The 21,043-nt window shown below is 56.0% G+C and overlaps 1 protein-coding gene across 1 annotated transcript in view; it reads right to left on the bottom strand.

Moving 5' to 3' along the window:
• Positions 1-21,043, bottom strand: part of EYS (eyes shut homolog) — a 110,087-nt gene that overhangs the window by 79,686 nt on the left and 9,358 nt on the right. The window contains exon 5 of the mRNA XM_054169571.1: positions 15,744-15,848. Coding sequence (XP_054025546.1) covers positions 15,744-15,848 — 105 coding nt within the window. The remainder of the gene's footprint in view (positions 1-15,743; positions 15,849-21,043) is intronic.

The raw sequence follows: 21,043 nt of genomic DNA on the forward strand, positions 1-21,043 counted from the left end.
TCCAACCCTCTAACAGATCAACTCCTGCCTCCAGCTTGGTGTCATCTGCACATTTACTCAATGCCCTCCTCCACATCATCATTAAAGATGTTAAAGAGGCTGGGGCCCAGCACTGATCCCTGGGGCACACCACTGGTGCCTGGCTGCCAGCTGGCTGTGGCACCATTCCCCACCACTCTCTGGGCTCAGTCTCCAGCCAGTTCCTCACCCAACACAGTGTGCTCCCAGGTCTCAGTGCCTTGCCCAGGAGCATCAGGCTGTGGTTTGCCAAACCAGCTCCCAGCCAGTCCCTCCTCTCCCCTTTGCTCTTTCTCCCCTGTGGCACTGTGACTTCTGTCAAGCCCAGCAGCCTTGGGGATTTTGTCTGTGTGCTCTTCAGAGCAGTGGAGGATCACCACTGCAATCCCTGACATTTCATGCTCCTGTAAATGCCTTCTAATTGCTGGTCACACCACCAAATGAGTGTCATTAGTGCTGCCAGGGGCCAGGGCTGCAGCGGGACCGTGACTAATGCCAAGCTATCAGCACCCTCAGCCCCAGGCTCAGCCCCATCCTCTCACAAACTGACCATGAAACCAATTTCCACTGCTCCCTAGGTCATAAAACTTTGGAATGACCCTCAGCTCATTAAGGATGTGTGCAGCAAAGCCCTCATTTGCATTCAGAGCTTAATCATCTCTCTCAGGTGAAGACTGAGCCCCAAAATGATCAGTGGGGGGGCCCAGATGTGTTTTTCTGTCAGCTGATCAGGCAGGCTAGCAGCAAGAAGGATCTTCTCCAAGCTCAGTTTTCAGCTGCCTTCCAACATCTTGCAGCCCAGCAGGCAGCTGTGTGCTGAGCTGCAGCCAGAGCAGGGAGAGCAGCAGCACAGGGGGGGATTCTGCCCCTCTGCTCTGCTCAGACCCCACCTGCAGCACTGCCTCCAGCTCTGGTGCCCACAGGATAAGAAGAACATGGAGCTGCTGGAGAGGCTCCAGAGGAGGTCACAAAGATGATCAGAGGGCTGGAGAACCTCCCCTGTGGTACAGGCTGAGAGAGTTGGGGCTGTGCAGCCTGGAGAAGGGAAGGCTCCAGGCAGACCTTAGAGCTGCAGTTCAGTATCTGCAGGGGAGCTGCAGGCAGGCTGGGGAGGGACTGTTCAGAAGGGGCTCTGGGGATAGGATGAAGGGCAAGGGTTTGGAAGTGTAGCAGGGCAGGGTTAGGTTGGACATCAGGAGGAAGTTCTGCACAGTGAAGGAGGGGAGATACTGGAACAGGCTGCCCAGGGAGGTGGCTGAGGGCAGGACAAATGGAGAGGGAAATCTCCCTCAACCTGCTGGCCACACTCTTCTTGATGCCCCCCAGGAGCCCCCTGGGGACTTCTTGGTCAGGAGGGCTGAGTGCTGCCCCGTGGAGACCCTCTTGTGAAGGACCTGAGGAAGTTCCATGGTCAGGAAGCTCTCCCAGCAGGTTTGAAGAGCATCACGAAGCAGCTTTGCAGCCTGCAGGCAACGTGGGACGCGGCCAAGGAGAACCAAAGCAAAGAGTTGTGCAGCTCTCACCTTGGGGGCAGAAGCAGTCATAGCTGTGGCCAGAGCTCAGGCAGGCAGCACCATTCCAGCAGGGAGCTGAGGCACAGCCACTCCTCTCCAGCTCACAGAACTGGCCTGAGAAACCTGCAAAGGAACCACAGCACCTCTGACCTCCTCCATCTCCCTGTGTGTTATCAGCACACCGCTGGGGCTGCAGAGCCTGTCCTGGAGCTAAATGTGAGAGAGGTTCTGCCCCACGGGCAGGGAAGCTGCAGGGTGCTGCTCACAGAGAGGTCAATGCAGAATCACAAAGCCACGCATTCAGACCATCACAGAGCTGCAGCAGTGCCTCCAGCTCTGCTGCCCCCTGCAGAAGAGGGTTGTGGAGCTGGGGGAGCCACCAAGGTGATCAGAGGCTGGAGAGCCTCTGCTGTGGGGACAGGCTGGGAGGGTTAGGGATGTGCAGCCTGGAGAGGAGGAGCTCCAGGGAGACCTTAGGGCTGCACTTCAGTATCTGCAGGGCTTCAGGAGAGCTGGGGAGGAACTTTGGACAAGGGCTGGCAGTGCCTGAATGAGGGACCATGGCTTTGAGCTGGGAGAGGAGAGATGGAGACTGGAGATGAGGAAGAAGTTCTTGAGTGAGGGTGGTGAGACACTGGCACTGGCTGCCTCCTGCCTGGAGGTGTTCAAGGGCAGGCTGGATGAGACCTTGAGCAGCCTGGGCTGATGGAACCTTTGGATCTATGAATGACCTGTGCAACACTAACTCTGTTAAAGAACAGCTACCAGTGCAGGATTGATTCACAGAATAGGCTGGCTTAGAAGAGACCTTCAAGATTGGCCAGTGGGATGTGCTGCCCAGGGAGATGGTGGAGTCCCCATCCCTGGAGGTGTTTAGGAAGAGCCTGGATGGGGCACTTGGTGCCATGGTTTAGTTGATTAGATGGTGTTGGGTGAGAGGTTGGACTTGATCTCAAAGGTCTTTTCCAACCTGGTGAATTCTATCCTATTCTATCCTGCCAGCATGAGAGGCACCAGGCTTTGTGACACTGGAAGTGCAGTGGTTGAACCCAGCCAGGAAGGGATATTCTGGCAAGGGCTTGGAGTGATGCCCTGGGAGGGAAGGGATTGAAGCTTGAGGAGGGCAAATTGAGGCTGAGTGTTGATCACAGAATGGGTTTGGGTTGGAAGGGACCTTAAAGCTCATCCAGTGCCACCCCCCTGCCATGGGCAGGGACACCTCCCACCAGCCCAGGCTGCTCAAGGCCTCATCCAGCCTGGCCTTGAACTCCTCCAGGGAGGAGGCAGCCACAGCCTCCCAGGGCAGCCTGTGCCAGTGCCTCAGAGCCCTCTCTGGGAAGAAACTTTTCCTACTATCCAACCTGAGCCTCCCCTGCTGCAACTTGAGGCCACTGCCTCTTGACTTGTCAGCTGCTGCATGTGAGAAGCAACCAACCCCCACCTCACCCCTCCTGGCCTTGAATACCTCCTGGGAACACATCCACAGCCTCCCTGAGCAACCTGTGCCAGCATCTCCCCACCCTCACTGTCAGGAATTTCTCCCCCCTCTGCAGCCCTCCCATGCTAATAGCTCTGAGCAGAGCTTGCAGGAGACAGCAACAGCTCTGCTGGGAATGTTGTCCACTCTGCCTTTCATCTTTGGGACTTCAAAGGGTTGTTTGGGTTTTTTTCCCCCCCCCCTCTTTGTAATTAAGCAGTGCAAACTCTTTCCATCATTTTCATCATCTTTCATATCACAGAAGGTCAGGGGTGGGAAGGGAGCTTGAAAGAAAACCCAGAGACATTTAGCAAATGGATCATGTGAAGCAAAGGACATCACAGCAGAGTTGGGTGGGCCTGAAGAGCCCCCAGCTGACACAGGATGAACAATGCCAGGGTGGGGGAGAGACCTTCTGCTCAGCTCTGGTGAGACCCCACCTGCAGCACTGCCTCCAGGCCTGGAGCCCCTATTGCAAGAGGGATCTGGAGGTGCTGGAAGGTGTCCAGAGCAGGGCCACAAGGATGATCAGAGGGCTGGAGCACCTCTCCTGTGAGGACAGACTGAAGGAGTTGGGGCTGTTCAGTCTGGAGAAGAGAAGGCTCCGAGGTGACCTAATTGTGGCCTTCCAGTATCTGAAGGGGGCTACAAGAAGGCTGGGGAGGGACTTGTCAGGATCTCAGGTAGTGATAGGACTAGGGGGAATGGAATGAAGCTGGAGGTGGGGAGATTCAGGCTGGAGGTGAGGAGGAAGTTCTTCCCCATGAGAGTGGTGAAGCCCTGGAATGGGTTGTCCAGGGAGGTGGTTGAGGCCCCATCCCTGGAGGTGTTTAAGCCCAGGCTGGATGAGGCTCTGGCCAGCCTGATCTAGTGTGGGGTGTCCCTGCCCATGGCAGGGGGGTTGGAACTAGCTGATCCTTGTGGTCCCTTCCAACCCTGGCTGATTCTAGGAGCCAGATGCTGACAGCAGGAGCAAGTGGCACTGAGGAGGGCAGTGAAGCCTTTCCCACTCTGCTCAGAAGCCTCAGCTTCAACACCCTGTAGAAGACATTTTGAGAAGGCCTCCTGAAGCCCCTGTCAATGTTCCCATGGGAGAGAGCCAGGGAATTCCTTGGCTTGGCAGAGCCCTCTGAGCTCATCCAGCCCAACCAGCAGCCCAGCCCCACCATGGCCACCAAACCCTGGCCCCAGCTGCCATGGCCACAGCTTCCTGCAACCCCTCCAGGGCTGGGGACTCCACCACCTCCCTGGGCAGCCTCTGCCAGACCCTCACCACTCCTGCAGCACAGACATTTCTCCTCCTCTCCAACCCAGCCCTCCTCTGGCACAATTCCAGGCCATTTCCCCTCCTTCTAAAGCCAAAGGACAGCTGCCTCCCAGCTCCTGGGAGGAAGATGAAGCCCATCCCAGTCCAAGCCAGAACAATCATCTGCCTGAGACAGGGAATACTTCAGGTGGAGAGCTCCCAGTGCCCAAGCCAGGCCTTGCTATAGCTCTGTGCTCATCATATTGAAGTGGTTAACCTCTTTGTAAGATGCCACTTCCTTACTTCTGTCACCAAGGCATAGGTTTGATGATCTTCAGAGGCCCTTTCTGGAGTCATTCAGTCTTGCAAAGAGGCTGAGGGGAGACCTCATTGCCCTCTGCAGCTCCCTGAAAGGAGGTTGGGTGAGGTGGGGGTTGGTTGCTTCTCACATGCAGCAGCTGACAGGTCAAGAGGCAGTGGCCTCAAGTTGCATCAGGGGAAGCTCAGGTTGGATAGTAGGAAAAGTTTCTTCCCAGAGAGAGCTCTGAGGCACTGGCACAGGCTGCCCTGGGAGGCTGTGGATGTCCCCTCCCTGGAGGAGTTCAAGGCCAGGCTGGATGAGGCCTTGAGCAGCCTGGGCTGGTGGGAGGTGTCCCTGCCCATGGCAGGGGGTGGCACTGGATGAGCTTTCAGGTCCCTTCCAACCCAAACCCATTCTGTGATCAACACTCAGCCTCCATCTGCCCTCCTCAAGCTTCAATCCCTTCCCTCCCAGGGCATCACTCCAAGCCCTTGCCAGAATATCCCTTCCTGGCTGGGTTCAACCACTGCACTTCCAGTGTCACAAAGCCTGGTGCCTCTCATGCTGGCAGGATAGAATAGGATAGAATTCACCAGGTTGGAAAAGACCTTTGAGATCACCAAGTCCAACCTCTCACCCAACACCATCTGATCAACTAAACCATGGCACCAAGTGCCTCAGCTAGGCTCTTCCTAAACACCTCCAGGGATGGGGACTCCACCATCTCCCTGGGCAGCACATCCCACAGGCCAATCTCTCTTGCTGGGAAGAACTTCTTCCTAACATCCATCCTGAACCAGGGATGTGGCCCTGTGGGGGCAAGACCTCCAGTCCTGCCCGTGAGACACTGAGGAGTCCCTGTGAGAAGCATCAGCTGAGGAAGGCTCAAGCTGAGCTCTCACCAGATTGACAACCTCTCCTCTCCCAGCTGCTCTCCTGCTTCTCCAGAGCAGCACAAGCAATTTACCCTCCACTGTGCCTATTTATTAGCTTGTTAATTGCCATGGACTGCTCCTGCCCATGGAGCCATTAAATGGTTGTGGAGCAGGAGGGATGTGCGTGGTGGGTGAGAGCAGCTGGGCTGTTAACTCCTAAGTGAATAAATTGAAGCCATTCAAACACAGTGTGCAACATCTGCTCAAGAGCAGTTCAAGCTGTCCTGGGGTTCTAGGGCAGTTCCTTGTCAAGCAGTGGTTGCTGCATGGGATTTGGAGGATTCACAGAATGGCAGAGGTTGGGAGGGACCTCTGGAGCTCACCCAGCCCAACCCCCTGCCAGAGCAGGGCACCCAGGGCAGGGCACACAGAACACAGCCAGCTGGGGCTGCAAAGTCTCCAGAGAAGGAGACTCCACCACCTCTCTGGGCAGCCTGCTCCAGGCCTCAGCACCCTCACACCATAGAAGTTTCTCCTCCTGCTGAGGTGAACCTCCTGGCTTCCAGTTGGTGTCCATGGTCCCTCATCCTCTCACTCCCAACCCTTGTCTAAAGTCCCTGCCCAGCTCTCCTACAGCCACCTTCAGGTACTGGAAGGCAGCTCTAAGGTCTCCCTGGAGCCTTCTCTTCTCCAGGCTGCACAGCCCCAACTCTCCCAGCCTGGCCCCACAGCAGAGGTTCTCCAGCCCCCTGGTTATCTTCTGGACTCCCCTGGGGGCCCCAGAGCTGGAGGCAGTGCTGCAGGTGGGGTCTGAGCAGAGCAGAGGGGCAGAATCCCCTCCCTGTGCTGCTGCTCTCCCTGCTCTGGCTGCAGCTCAGCACACAGCTGCCTCTGGGCTGCCAGGGACCAGTGCTGGCTCCTGGGGACTTTGTCACCACCTGACACCCCCAAGGCCTTCTCCTCCAGGCTGCTTTCAGCCACTCCTCACCCAGCCTGGATCTAGGATTGCCCTGCCCCAGCTGCAGGACCTTGCCCTTGGCCTTGCTGAGCTGCATGAGGCTGGCTTGGTCCCAGCTCTGCAGCCTGCCCAGCTCCCTCAGGACAGATCCTTCCCTCCAGCATGGCAACACAGCCTGGTGTCACCTGCAGAGGCTGCCTCCATCCCCCTCTCCACATTGCATATTCAATGCTCTGCCTCTCAACACAGAAATACTTCTGAAGCAGCCTCAGGAGAGCTGAAATGCTGGGGACTGGCAACAGGCAGGGCAGCTTCTGCAGGGAACAAAGCATTGAATTCAGAGATGGAATTAATGCAGAGGAGCAGCTCCTCAGCTGGAGGTGCCCAGAGCACCCTGAGTGCTGCAGGGGGGAACCGAGAGCTTGGTGGAGAAGGGTTTGGGAGGGGTGTGGAGAGGGGCACGGATCAGGATGCTTGATGGGTGCATTAAGGACACCTTGACAACAAAGGGGCCCAGGTTTAAAGCCTGGATGCAGACCTGCAGGTGCTCCCTTCAGCTGTGAAGAGGGTAGCACTGCAGTTGCTGCTGTCTCCCATTCCAGACTAATTAACAACAATTCTATACTCATTAAGGAAAAGCACAACACAGCCATCACCTAAAGCAGAGAGATAAAGCCAAGACACAAAGTAATTAAGCAAAAAAAAACAACCCCAAACAACCCTAAAGTCCAGTCTAGGGCAAAGATAAAGCCAAGGGAAAAAGTAATTAAGGCCCAAAAGTCCAGGCCAGAGCAATGATAAAGCCAAGGCACAAAGTCATTAAGACCAAACACAGTTCAAACCACATCTTTCTCCCTGCTTTCACAACTGCTCCACCAGCAGAGCTGAGGGGTGACCTGGTGGAGGGCAGCTCCATGGGAGACAAGAGGATCACCACAAGCCAGCAGGGGGCCCTTGTGACCAGCTCCGGGCTCCCCAGGCAAAGGAGGACAGGGGTCTGCTGGAGAGAGTCCAGGGGAGAGCTATGAGGATGCTGAAGGGACTGCAGCACTGCTTGGTGAGGAGAGGCTGAGAGCCCTGGGGCTGGTTAGTTTGGAAAGGTGAAGGCTGAGAGGGGAGCTGAGCAATACCTGTAAATATCTGAGGGGTGGGGGCCAAGAAGGGGCCAGGCTCTGGGACAGGACAAGGGGCAGTGGACACCAACTGGAAGCCAGGAGGTTCCACCTCAGCAGGAGGAGAAACTTCCTTGGTGTGAGGGTGCTGAGCCCTGGAGCAGGCTGCCCAGAGAGGCTGTGGAGTCTCCTTCTGTGGAGCCTTTGCAGCCCCAGCTGGCTGTGTTCTGGGTGCCCTGCTCTGGCAGGGGCTTGGAGTTGGTCTCTAGAGGTCCCTTCCAACCCCTGCCAGTCTGTGGTGCCTGTCACAGACCAATGGTGCCCAGAGCTCTCCATGGCCCTGCTGGCTCTGCAGCCTTGTTGCAGAGGACCTGACCTAAAGCAACACACAAAGCCCTTCAGGCAGGCTCCCAGAGCCAGCAGCTCTCTTCCCAAGCCCAGGACATTTCACTCCTCCTTTTCATGGAACAGTTCAGCAAACCTTCCCAGAATACTAAACAATGTGGGGCTGGGAGAGCTCCAGAGCTCCCTTCCAAGCATTCTGTGACCCTGTGAAAAGCAAATAGCTTCTTCCCACCCTCACAAACCCCTGCTCAGTGCTGGCATTCCCTAGGGTTGGCTGCACCTTCTCCCAAAGCAGTGGGAAGAAGTCACCAGTGCTGTACAGATGGAGTTCTGAAGTGGACAAAGAAAGGGTAGAATGGTGGCAAAGTGAACATCCAACCTCTCACACCTTGCCTGCTGGCTCCCAGCAATACTTCCCCTTGCTCCTATTGCTTCCTCCAGAGCAATTCTGGCTCTGTGTGTGTCCTCACAGGCAAGCCCAACACCTCCAGCTCCAGCCACCACCCCTGCAGATGAGCAGGAGATGGTGAGCAGTGGAGGGCAGCAAGCTCCCTCCACATTCCTCTCTGTTCCCATGCTTATTGTTCTGTCTAGGACAGCCTTGTCAGGGTGTGGGAGGAGGAAGCTGAATTCTCTCCACAGCAGGAAGCAAGCAAAGCAAAGCAAAGCAAAGCAAGGCAGCTTTCTTCAGCTGAGCTTTGAGAGAAGAAGAGGGCCAGGCTGCTGTGGCAGGGAGGTGCCCCTGGGGTGCCAGCACACATCCCTCTGCTCACAGCCATCCTCTCCTGTCAGTGGCAAGTGGCAGTGTGTGCTGCAAGGTGGGAATCCTTACCCCTCCTTTAGGAGATCCACTTCTCCTGGGGGTTCAGAGTTCAGCCTGGCTTGCTGCTGCCTGTGGGCAATCTCTCTTTGGTGCTCAGCTCAGTTTGTGGCTAATGACTGTGTGGCCAGGAGAAGGGATAAAGGCAGCTTAGCTTCCCATTCTTCCTTCCTTCATTGTCTGGCCAACAGCAGAGCTTTCTTTTCTGGAAGCATTTGCCTCTGTTTGAAAGGAGCTGAGACTTGATCTAAACCCCCTCTGAGCACAAGCCCTGCATTAGGAGAGCAGGCAGGCCAGGCAAATTCCACTTCATTCAGCAGCAATCACAGCAACAGAAGGCCTTGGATTCCATTTTCCCTCCCTGATACCATTCAACAGAAGCTTAGAGGCTGGAGGAGCTTTCCAGCAGGCTACAGAGCAAGAGCACCTCTAGCATCAAAGCTTGGGCACTACAGGAGATGAAAACATTGAGGCAGAGAATGCAGCATCTTCCAGGTGGGGGAAGAACCTTCCTCACTGCTGCCAGAGATTGGTTTTTAGGCTGGATGTGAGGAGGAAGTTCTTCCCAGCAAGAGAGATTGGCCATTGGAATGGGCCACAGCAACCCCAGGCAATGCCACAGGCTGGGGGCAGAGTGGCTGAGAGCAGCCAGGCAGAGAGGGACCTGGGGGTACTGGTTGAGAGTAGGCTGAACATGAGCCAGCAGCGTGCCCAGGCAGCCAAGAAGGCCAATGGCATCCTGGCCTGCATCAGGAAGAGTGTGGCCAGCAGGAGCAGGGAAGTCATTGTGCCCTGTGCTCAGCACTGGTGAGGCCACACCTTGAGTCCTGTGTCCAGTTCTGGGCCCCTCAGGTTAGGCAAGATGTTGAGGTGCTGGAAGGTGTCCAGAGAAGGGCAACAAAGCTGGGGAGGGGTCTGGAGCACAGCCCTGTGAGGAGAGGCTGAGGGAGCTGGGGTTGCTTAGCCTGGAGAAGAGGAGGCTCAGGGGAGACCTTCTTGCTGTCTGCAGCTCCCTGAAGGGAGGTTGTAGCCAGGTGGGGGTTGGTCTCTTCTCCCTGACTGTCCTTTAGCAGTCCTCCACCACCTCCCTGGGCAGCACATCCCAAGGGCCAATCTCTGGGAAGGATTTCTTCCTAACCTCCAGCCTAAACCTCCCCTGGCACAGCTTGAGACTGTGTCCTCCTGTTCTGGTGCTGCTTGCCTGGCACCACAGCAACCTTCTGTGTCCTTAGCCTTCACTACCACCAGAGTGCAGTCCCAGCCCACATTCATGTCCTCATCCAGACAGCAGCTCAGGACCTTCTCTGCAGCACATCCCTCCCAGCACTGACACAGCAGCTTGTGCTGGCCCTGGGGCTGTTGAACTTCACAGAGCCTGGTGGCTCATATCTCACCAGGCCTGGAAAGCCTCCCCTCAAGCACATCAACTGTGTGTCCCAGCCTGCTGTCACCCACAGAGCTGCTGAGGCAGTCAGATGGAGCACTGAGCCCTGAGCCACTGGCACAGGTCACTCAGAGGGGTTGTGGCATCTCTGTAGGTGGGGAACTCAGGATCTGGACCTACCTGACCTAACTGAATGTGCTCTGAGCAGGACATGGATGACCTCTGGAGATCCTTCCAGCCTCACTCATCAGTGCCAACAGAAAATGTGGGAGCAACCTTCTATTTTCTCAGCATGTTAACTCAGGTCAGAGGGCTGCTGAGAGGAGGAGTAGCTGCTTCTAGAATGAATAGTCAGAGAACCAGAGAGCTGTTGAGGTTGGAAGAGACCTTTGAGGCCACCCAGTCCAACACACACCCCCCAAGAGCTCACAACCTCACCCCTGCAGCTGAGCCACTGCCACTACAAGCTCAGCAGCACAGCCTTGTGTCTTTGCAACACCTCCAGGGATGTGGAGTCCATCACCTCCCTGCCTGGGCAGCCTGTGCCAGTGCCTGAGAGCCCTTTCTGGGAAGGAATTTTTCCTTGTCTCCAACCTGAACCTCCCCTGGCAGAACTTGAGGCTGTTTCCTCTTGTCCTGTTGCTTGCTGCATGTGAGAGGAGCCCAACCCCCACCTCACTGCAGCCACTGCAAGTGGGTGCCCAAAGGAATGGTGCAGGCTCCATCCCTGGACATATCAGAGGTCAAGCTTGATGGGACTCTGAGCAGCCTGCTCTAGTTGGGGCTGCATCAAAAGCAGGGTGACCAGCAAGATGAGGGAGAGGATTCCCCCTCTCTGCTCTGCTGAGACCTCACCAGGCCCACTGCAGCCAGGTCTTGGATTAGGATTGCCTACAACTTGACCTTTTCTTCTATTGCAGCCCTAATGTGCTCTAAACTTAGAGAAGTAGACACAGAACCATGGAATTGTTGGGCTTGGCAAAGCCCTCTGAGATCACCCAGTCCAACATCAACACAGCCCCACCATGGCCACCAAACCATGGCCCCAGGTGCCATGGTCACAGGTTTCCAGAAACCCTCCAGGGATGGGGACTTCACCACCTCCCAGGACAGAGAGAGAGTGGTGGGGAATGGTGCCACAGCCAGCTGGCAGCCAGGCACCAGTGGTGTGCCCCAGGGATCAGTGCTGGGCCCCAGCCTGGTCAATAGCTTTATTGATGATCTGGAGGAGGGCATTGAGTCCATCAGCAGTAAATGTGCAGATGACACCAAGCTGGGGGCAGGAGTTGATCTGTTAGAGGCTAGGAGAGCTCTGCAGAGGGACCTTGCCAGGCTGGACAGATGGGCAGAGGCCAAGGGCAGGAGATTGAACACATCCAAGTGCCAGGTTCTGCACATTGGCCACAACAACCCCAGGCAGTGCTACAGGCTGGGGGCAGAGTGGCTGAGAGCAGCCAGGCAGAGAGGGACCTGGGGTGCTGGTTGAGAGTAGGCTGAACATGAGCCAGGAGTGAGCCCAGGTGGCCAAGAAGGCCAATGGCATCCTGGCCTGCATCAGGGAGAGTGTGGCCAGCAGGAGCAGGGAGGTCATTGTGCCCTGTGCTCAGCACTGCTTAGGCCACACCTTGAGTCCTGTGTCCAGTTCTGGGCCCCTCAGGTTAGGCAAGATGTTGAGGTGCTGGAAGGTGTCCAGAGAAGGGCAACAAAGGTGGGGAGGGGTCTGGAGCACAGCCCTGTGAGGAGAGGCTGAGGGAGCTGGGGTTGCTTAGCCTGGAGAAGAGGAGGCTCAGGGGAGACCTTCTTGCTGTCTGCAGCTCCCTGAAGGGAGCTTGTAGCCATGTGGGGGTTGGTCTCTTCTCTCAGGCAAGCAGCCCCAGAACAAGAGGACACAGTCTCAAGCTGTGCCAGGGGAGGTTTAGGCTGGAGGTTAGGAGGAAGTTCTTCCCAGCAAGAGAGATTGGCCATTGGAATGTGCTGCCCAGGGAGGTGGTGGAGTCCCTGTCCCTGGAGGTGTTTAGGAGGAGACTGGATGGGGTGCTTGGTGCCATGGTTTAGTTGGTTAGATGGTGTTGGGGGATAGGTTGGACTTGATGATCTCTGAGGAGGTCTTTTCCAACCTGATTGATTCTATGACACCCTATCCCAGTGCCAACCACCACCCAACATCCCAAACAGGTTCCTGTTTTGTCCACAACCATGACACCTGCACTTAAACCCCCTGAACTCATGAACCTCCTTGGGCCAGCCTCATGCTGATGCTGCTGTCAATGGGCAGCAGCTGGCACAGATGTCCCTATTAGCAAGCAGGTCTTGGAGACCCCATTGGAATGCACACAGCTCCCCCCTTTCCACCAGGCATTTCACCTCACTTTGTGAGTGGATCCACCAGGCACCTCTCCCCACTGACTCAGAGCACACCCTGGCAGTGATGAGCAGCACTGAGCAAGGCAGCAAAAGGTTTCTGGGACCCTGAGAGAGGGAGGTTGCCATGGAAACAGCTGGGTTAGAGATCTCCTCTGCCTACAATTTCATTTGGCTTAGGGTTGGTTACTCTAATAAATCCATCCTCCTGAAGCTCTCCAGGGGTTTATTTTGTTCTCAACACAAGATGATGCCTTAGGAACCCCCTGGAGGCACTGACTGGTGACCTGTCCACCTGTCCTGAGACACAAGACAGAAGGCAAACTTCCATTAGAATAGAATAGAATAAACCAGGTTGGAAGAGACCTTCAAGATCATCGTGTCCAACCTATCATCCAACACCACCTAATCAGCTAAACCATGGAACCAAGCATCCTGTCAAGCCTCGCCCTGAACACCCCCAGCGACGGCGACCCCACCACCTCCTCAGGCAGCCCATTCCAGTGGGCAATCACTCTCTCTGTGTAAAACTTCCTCCTAACCTCCAGCCTAAACCTCCCCTGACACAGCCTGAGACTGTGTCCTCTTGTTCTGGTGCTGGTTGCCTGGGAGAAGAGACCAACCCCCGCCTCACTACAACCTCCCTTCAGGTAGTTGTAGAGAGCAATAAGGTCACCCCTGAGTCTCCTCCTCTCCAGGCTAAGCAACCCCAGCTCCCTCAGCCTCTCCTCACAGGGCTGTGCTCCAAGCCCCTCACCAACCTTGTTGCCCTTTTCTGGACACACTCCAGCAAGTCAACCTCCTTCCTAAACTGAGGGGCCCAGAACTGGACACAGGACTCAAGGTGTGGCCTAACCAGGGCAGTGTACAGGGGCACAATGACCTCCCTGCTCCTGCTGGCCACACTGTTCCTGATGCAGGCCAGGATGCCATTGGCCCTCCTGGCCACCTGGGCACACTGCAGGCTCATGTTCAGCCTACCATCAACCAGCACCCCCAGGTCCCTTTCCACCTGGCTGCTCTCAGCCACTCTGACCCCAGCCTGTAGCACTGCCTGGGGTTGCTGTGGCCAATGTGCAGCACCTGGCACTTGGATGTGTTCAGTCTCCTGCCCTTGGCCTCTGCCCATCTGCCCAGCCTGTCGAGGTCCCTCTGCAGAGCCTCTCTACCCTCCAGCAGATCAACTCCTGCGCCCAGCTTGGTGTCATCTGCACATTTACTGCTGATGGACTCAACACCCTCATCCAGATCATCAATAAAGATGTTAAAGAGGCTGGGGCCCAGCACTGATCCCTGGGACACACCACTGGTGCCTGGCTGCCAGCTGGCTGTGGCACCATTCCCCACCACTCTCTGGGCTCAGCCTCCAGCCAGTTCCTAACCCATCGCAGTGTGCTCCCATCCAAGCCATTCTCTAGGTGCCCCTGCCCTGGCAGAGGGCTTGGGCTGGATGATCTCAGGAACACTGCAAAGCAGATCATAGAATCAGTCAGGGTTGGAAGGGACCACAAGGATCATCTAGTTCCAACCCCCCTGCCATGGGCAGGGACACCTCACACTAGATCAGGCTGCCCAGAGCCTCATCCAGCCTGGGCTTAAACACCTCCAGGGATGAACATCTCCAGAGGTGCCTTCCAACCCCTACCCTACTGTGATTGTCTTAGGCTTAAATTCATCCAGGTTAAACTTCACAGACTGGCTCAGGCTGGAAGTACCACACAGAGCTCATCCCCTCCACCATGCCCAGGGACACCTCTCAGCTAGGCTCAGCTGCTCAGGGCCTCATCCAGCCTGGCCTTGAGCACCCCCAGGCAGGAGGCAGCCACAGCCTCCCTGGGCAGCCTGTGCCAGAGTCTCAGCACCCTGGCACTGAACAACTTCTTCCTCAGCTCCACTCTGCCCCTGCTCTGCCTCAGCTCCAAACCATTCCCCCTTGGCCTGTCCCAGACACCCTCAGCAAAAGTCTCTCTGCAGCCTTCCTGGAGGATCCCTTCAGGTCCTGGCAGGCAGCTCTGAGGTCCCTCTGAAGCCTTCTCCTCTGCAGGCTGAGCACCCCCAGCTCCCTCAGCCTGGCCTCACAGCAGAGCTGCTCCAGCCCTGGGAGCATCTTTGTGTCCTCCTCTGGACTCACTCCACAGCTCTGTGTCCTTCTCCTGCTGGGGAGACCAGACCTGGAGGTAGGATTGGAGGTGAGGTCTGAGCAGAGCAGGGTCAGGCTGAAGAGCAAGAGGTGAGTAAAATCCTTGCTCACTATCTCCATGGAGGCTGTCATTGCATCCTAGACAATGTTTTAGTTCAGCTGAACTACCACAAGAAGAAAATAGCCCCCCACATTCCACAGGGTCACAGAATGGGTTGGCTTGGAAGGGACCTCAAAGACCATCCAGCTCCAAGCCACCTACCATGGGCAGGGACACCTTCAGCTCCAACCTTCAGGTTGCTCAAGGCCTCATCCAGCCTGGCCTTGAACACCCCCAGGGAGGGGACAGCCACAGCCTCCCTGGGCAGCCTGTGCCAGGGTCTCAGCAGCCTCCCTGGGCAGCCTGTGCCAGGGTCTCAGCAGCCTCCCTGGGCAGCCTGTGCCAGGGTCTCAGCAGCCTCCCTGGGCAGCCTGTGCCAGGGTCTCAGCAGCCTCCCTGGGCAGCCTGTGCCAGGGTCTCAGCAGCCTCCCTGGGCAGCCTGTGCCAGGGTCTCAGCAGCCTCCCTGGGCAGCCTGTGCCAGGGTCTCAGCAGCCTCCCTGGGCAGCCTGTGCCAGGGTCTCAGCAGCCTCCCTGCCAGGAATTTGCTCCTAATCATTGAAATGCTGAAGTGATTTGTTCTGTGTGCAGGCAAGGTGTGGACTGAAATGATCACCAGAGCTTGACTCTAAAGAGCAAAGTAATCTTCCCCCAAAGAGCACATTTGAAATGCTCACAAGTTAAAACCAGCTGAAACCTCCAGTTCATCAGGAAAGGAACACAAAGCCATCATTAATCCCCAGCTTGCTGCCTGCAAGCAGCAGAGGTTTAAGGAGGCTGCATGAGCACAGCAGCAGCAAACATTAATTACCCTTAAACAAGAGCAGGGGCAAAGGCCACTGGGAGAGGAATGGAAAGGGCAACAAGTGGCACAGCTTCAGAGAACAACCTGAGGCGAGGAAGGTACAGCCCAAGGGAAGGACAGACTCAATGGAGAGCAGCAGAAGCTGGCAAAATGGTGAAAGAGGAAGAGCAAACTCAAGTTCTCCTCTCTGTCAGTCACAATCACCCTCTCTGTGCCTTGCACTCAAGGCTTCAGAGGTGCCAAGTGCAGAACTCTCGCCTGCAGTCAAACCCAAGCTGGGAGGACTCACCGAGGGAGCAGTTGCACCTGAAGCCATTGAGGTCTTCTTCACAGACTCCTCCATTCCAGCAGGGCCTGTCCAGACACTCAGCCACCTGGACAGAACAGGTCTCCCCTGAAATTACACATGGGAAAAGGCAAAATAAGGACACCTGTGCTGATGCAGGGGCTGCTCTGGCTGGAGGTGTCCCTGCTGCCTGCAGGGGGTTGGTTAAGATGCCCTCTGCGGTGGGTTGAGAGTTCCCCCCACCCCAACACTGACTTTGCCAGACCAGCTCAGGTGGAAGCAAGTGAAAGCTGTATTGACAAGCAGAACTACGACCTGGAATGGAATGGACCAGGTTGGAAGAGACCTTTGAGATCATCCAGGCCAACCTATCCCCCAACACCATCTCATCAGCTAAACCATGGCACCAAGTGCCTCAGCCAGGCTCCTCCTAAACACCTCCAGGGATGGGGACTCCACCACCTCCCTGGGCAGCACATTCCAATCTTTCTCTCTATGAAGAACTTTCTCCTAACCTCCAGCCTAAACCTCCCCTGGCACAGCTTGAGACTGTGTCCTCTTGTTCTGGTGCTGGGTGCCTGGGAAAAGAGACCAACCCCCACCTGGCTACAACCTCCCTTCAGGGAGTTGCAGACAGCAAGAAGGTCTCCCCTGAGCCTCCTCTTCTGCAGGCTAAGCAACCCCAGCTCCCTCAGCCTCTCCTCACAGGGCTGTGCTCCAGACCCCTCCCCAGCTTTGTTGCCCTTCTCTGGACACCTTCCAGCAACTCAACATCTTGCCTAACCTGAGGGGCCCAGAGCTGGACACAGGACTCAAGGTGTGGCAAAATGCCCAGGATTCACAATATTTACAGACCACAGAACTGTCAGGGTTGGAAGGGACCTCAAGGCTCAGCCAGTTCCAAACCCCCTGCCATGGGCAGGGACATCTCACACTACAGCAGGTTGCTCACAGCCACAGCCAGCCTGGCCTTCAACACCTCCAGGGATGAGGCTTCCACCACCCCCCTGGGCAACCTGTGCCAGTGCCTCCCCACCCTCATGGGGAAGAACTTCTTCCTCACATCCCTTCTCTGGACCTGCTCCAACCCTCAATTTCCTTCTGGGAGTGAGAGCCCACATCTGAACCCAGCTCTCAAAGTGTGGCCTCAGCAGTGCTGAGTCCAGGGGCACAATCCCTGCCCTGCTCCTGCTGCCCACACCATGGCTGATATTCACTGCTGCCATCTGAAACCCACTCAGGGACAATGAAGACACCTGGGGTTTGTGTGCTGCAGAGAAGCATCATCTCTGGGAGGATCACAGAGGTCTTTTCTAACCCAGAGAGCTCAATGATGCTGGCTAGGTGGCATAACAAAGAGAGCTAAACTGGTAGCTGCAGCTCACAGGGGGGCACAGAATCAATAGAATCAGTGAGGTTGGAAAAGACCTCAAAGATCATCAAGTCCAACCTGAAATGTCCCAAACCTTCCAGCAATCAGCTGCTAGAGAATCTTCAGGACTGATATTCTCAGAGCACAAAACTGATCCATGGATAGCAATTGAACCTAGACTGGAGATGAGGGAGAAATTCCTGACAGCAAGGGACCCTGGCACAGGCTGCCCAGGGAGGCTGTGGATGTGCCCTCCCTGGAGGTGTTCCAGGCCAGGCTGGATGAAGCCTTGAGCAACCTGGGCTGGTGGAAGGTGTCCCTGCCCATGGCAGGGGGTTAGGACTGGATGATCCTTAAAGTCCCAACTGAAACCATCCTCATTTAATGAGCTGGGGGTTGGCCTCTTCTCCCAAGTGAGAGGAGGAGAAGAAAGGGCCTGGAATTGTGCCAGGGGAGGGTTAGGTTGGAGAGGAGGAAAAAACCCCTTTGCTTTGGTGACAGAAGTAAGGAAGTGGCATCTTACAAAGAGGTTAACCACTTCAATATGATGAGCACAGAGCTATAGCAAGGCCTGGCTTGGGCACTGGGAGCTCTCCACCTGAAGTATTCCCTGTCTCAGGCAGATGATTGTTCTGGCTTGGACTGGGATGGGCTTCATCTTCCTCCCAGGAGCTGGGAGGCAGCTGTCCTTTGGCTTTAGAAGGAGGGGAAATGGCCTGGAATTGTGCCAGAGGAGGGCTGGGTTGGAGAGGAGGAAAAATGTCTGTGCTGCAAGAGTGGTGAGGGTCTGGCAGAGGCTGCCCAGGGAGGTGGTGGAGTCCCCATCCCTAGAGGGGTTGCAGGAAGCTGTGGCCATGGCAGCTGGGGCCAGGGTTTGGTGGCCATGGTGGGGCTGGGCTGCTGGTTGGGCTGGATGAGCTCAGAGGGCTCTGCCAAGCCAAGGAATTCCCTGGCTCTCTCCCATGGGAACATTGACAGGCACTTCAGGAGGCCTTCTCAAAATGTCTTCTACAGGGTGTTGAAGCTGAGGCTTCTGAGCAGAGTGGGAAAGGCTTCACTGCCCTCCTCAGTGCCACTTGCTCCTGCTGTCAGCATCTGGCTCCTAGAATCAGCCAGGGTTGGAAGGGACCACAAGGATCAGCTAGTTCCAACCCCCCTGCCATGGGCAGGGACACCCCACACTACATCAGGCTGCCCAGAGCCTCATCCAGCCTGGGCTTAAACACCTCCAGGGCTGGTGCCCCAACCACCTCCCTGGACAACCCATTCCAGGGCATCCAGGGCTGGATGGTCTTGAAGGTCCCTTCCAACCCAACCCATCCCTAGGAATTAAAAATCACCTCTGCAGCTTCTGAGAGACCAAATTTTCTCACCCTTCAAGACATAAGAGAAGCCTTGTTGGGTGTTTTTTTCCCCCCCTCCCCCCACTCCCAGCATGCAGCCACTCTCAGCTCCACATTTGCAACGGATGCTGAGCAGCTCCTTTGAAGGCCCAGATGAGAATAACTCACAGATCCCTAATTGGCTACAAATTGCTCTTAGCATCAAAGCAGGCTAACAGAAACCACTGGCTGCATTTCCACTTCCAAGGCTGACATTAGCACAGCTCATCCAAACAGCATTGGTGGCAACACTTCCTGTTGAATCAGCTGTTTAATTAAGCCATGGCTCGGGGGCTGGATTCCTTCCCTGCTTCCAGGGAACCACATCACCAAGTGGGGAAGCACCAGGAGGAGAGGGTTCAAAGTGAGCAGGGAATGGTTGGAAGGGGCCTCCCAAGGTCATCCAGTCCAAACCCCCTGCAGTCAGCAGGGACATCCCCAGCTAGACCACTTCTGCTAGTGAGGGGAGACCTCATTGCTCTCTACAGCTCCCTGAGAGGAGGCTGGAGCTAGGTGGGGGCTAGGCTCTTCTCCCCAGAATCAGGGAGGGGGAGGAAGGAGGAGAAGGAACAGAAATGGCCTGGAGGGGAGGGTTAGGTTGGAGAGGAGGAGAAATGTCTTTGCTGGAAGTGTGGTCAGGGACTGGCAGAGGCTGCCCAGGGAGGTGGTGGAGTCCCCAGCCCTGGAGGGATTCCAGAAAGCTGTGGCCATGGCACTTGGGGTCAAGGTTTAATGTCCATCCTGGTCTGAATTTGACTAGAACAGAACAGAATTAACCAGCCTGGAAGAGACCTTTGAGATCACCAAGCCCAACCTCTCACCCAACACCATCTAATCAACTAAACCATGGCACCAAGAGCCTCAGCCAGGCTCTTCCTAAACACCTCCAGGGATGGGGACTCCACCACCTCCCTGGGCAGCACATTCCAATGGCCAATCTCTCTTGCTGGGAAGAACTTCTTCCTAACATCCAGCCTAAACCTCCCTGGCACAGCTTGAGACTGTGTCCTCTTGTTCTAGTGCTGCTTGCCTGGCAGAAGAGACCAAGGTAGAAGGTTAGGTTCAATGAGATTGAAGTTCTTTTCCAAGCACAAGAGTCCTCTGATTCTACAACAACATTCCAGCTGCTGAGGGAAGCTGGGGCCGGGAGGAGGGGAGGGGAGGGGAGAGAGGCTCCCAGGGGGAGCTGGGGCTGGGAAGTGTGTGGTGCCTCAGCTGTACAGGTCCCAGGGCTCCACTCACCTGTCTCCATGGTTTGCACCACTACCCACCAAGCAGGCTGCATGGGCAGGAGGTGCCAGGAAGAATCAGTCCCTTGGACCAGAACAAGGCAACCAGAGCCACCCAGGCTGGTTTGCTGGGGGAGCACACAGAAGCTCTGCTCTCATCCTGCTCCTACCCTCTTAAATGAGGGCTGTGAGAATGGAGGTGGAGGCACCAATCAGGCAAGGTGTGTCACCCCCCAGCTGAACCCAATAGCCTCCAGTACTGCAGCACCAGTTACAGCTTCAGCCTCCCAGGGGACCCTGCTAACATAATCACCTCCTGAGCATCCTCACCTGGGACCTCTCCACATTTCCAGCCCCTTACCCAAAGAGCTTACCCAAGAGCTCAGCCTTACCCAGCTGTAGGCACTTAGGTCTGGCCTGAGATCTGCTTTAGCTGTGCCTCCTCCAGTCCTGCCTCTGGGCTTCTATCCTGCTGATTCTAACTTCCCTCTGTGCATGGATTCTAGGCCTGGTCACAGAATCACAGAATGGTTTGGGTTGGAAGCTAAAGCTCCTCCAGTCCAACCCCCCTGCAGTCAGCAGGGACATCACCAACCAGAGCAGGTTGCTCACAGCCCCATCAAGCCTGACTTTGAATGTCTCCAAGGAGGGAGCCTCCATCACCTCCATGGGCAACCTGTTCCAGGGCTCCATCACCCTCACACTAAGGAACTTTTGTACTTTTAGATGCTGTAGGACTTTGCCTTTCCTCTTCAAGGTAGACCTCCCAGTCCCATAATCATCTTGTAGTCATAAGACTCCAGGGGGACCCCAGAGCTGCCTGCCAGGACCTGAAGGGATCCTGCAGGAAGGCTGCAAAGAGACTTCTGCTGAGGGTGTCTGGGACAGGCCAAGGGGGAATGGTTTGGAGCTGAGGCAGAGCAGGGGCAGAGTGGAGCTGAGGAAGAAGTTGTTCAGTGCCAGGGTGCTGAGACTCTGGCACAGGCTGCCCAGGGAGGCTGTGGCTGCCTCCTGCCTGGGGGTGTTGAAGGCCAGGCTGGATGAGGCCTTGAGCAGCTGAGCCTAGCTGAGAGGTGTCCCTGGGCATGGTGGGGAGGGTGGAGGGGATGAGCTCTGAGCTCCCTTCCAACCTGAGCCATGCCTGCAGGGGCTTGGACAAGATGACCTTACATAATACTTAGCCATGCTGAGAGAACAGAGTAGGATAGGATAGGATGGGAGTAGAGTAGAATAGAACAGAGAAGAATAGAATAGAGAAGAATAGAATAGAGAAGAATAGGATAGGATAGGATAGGATAGGATAGGAGTAGAGTAGAGTAG

Source organism: Dryobates pubescens, chromosome 2, assembly GCF_014839835.1.
Source record: "Dryobates pubescens isolate bDryPub1 chromosome 2, bDryPub1.pri, whole genome shotgun sequence".
Classification (NCBI taxonomy): domain Eukaryota; kingdom Metazoa; phylum Chordata; class Aves; order Piciformes; family Picidae; genus Dryobates; species Dryobates pubescens.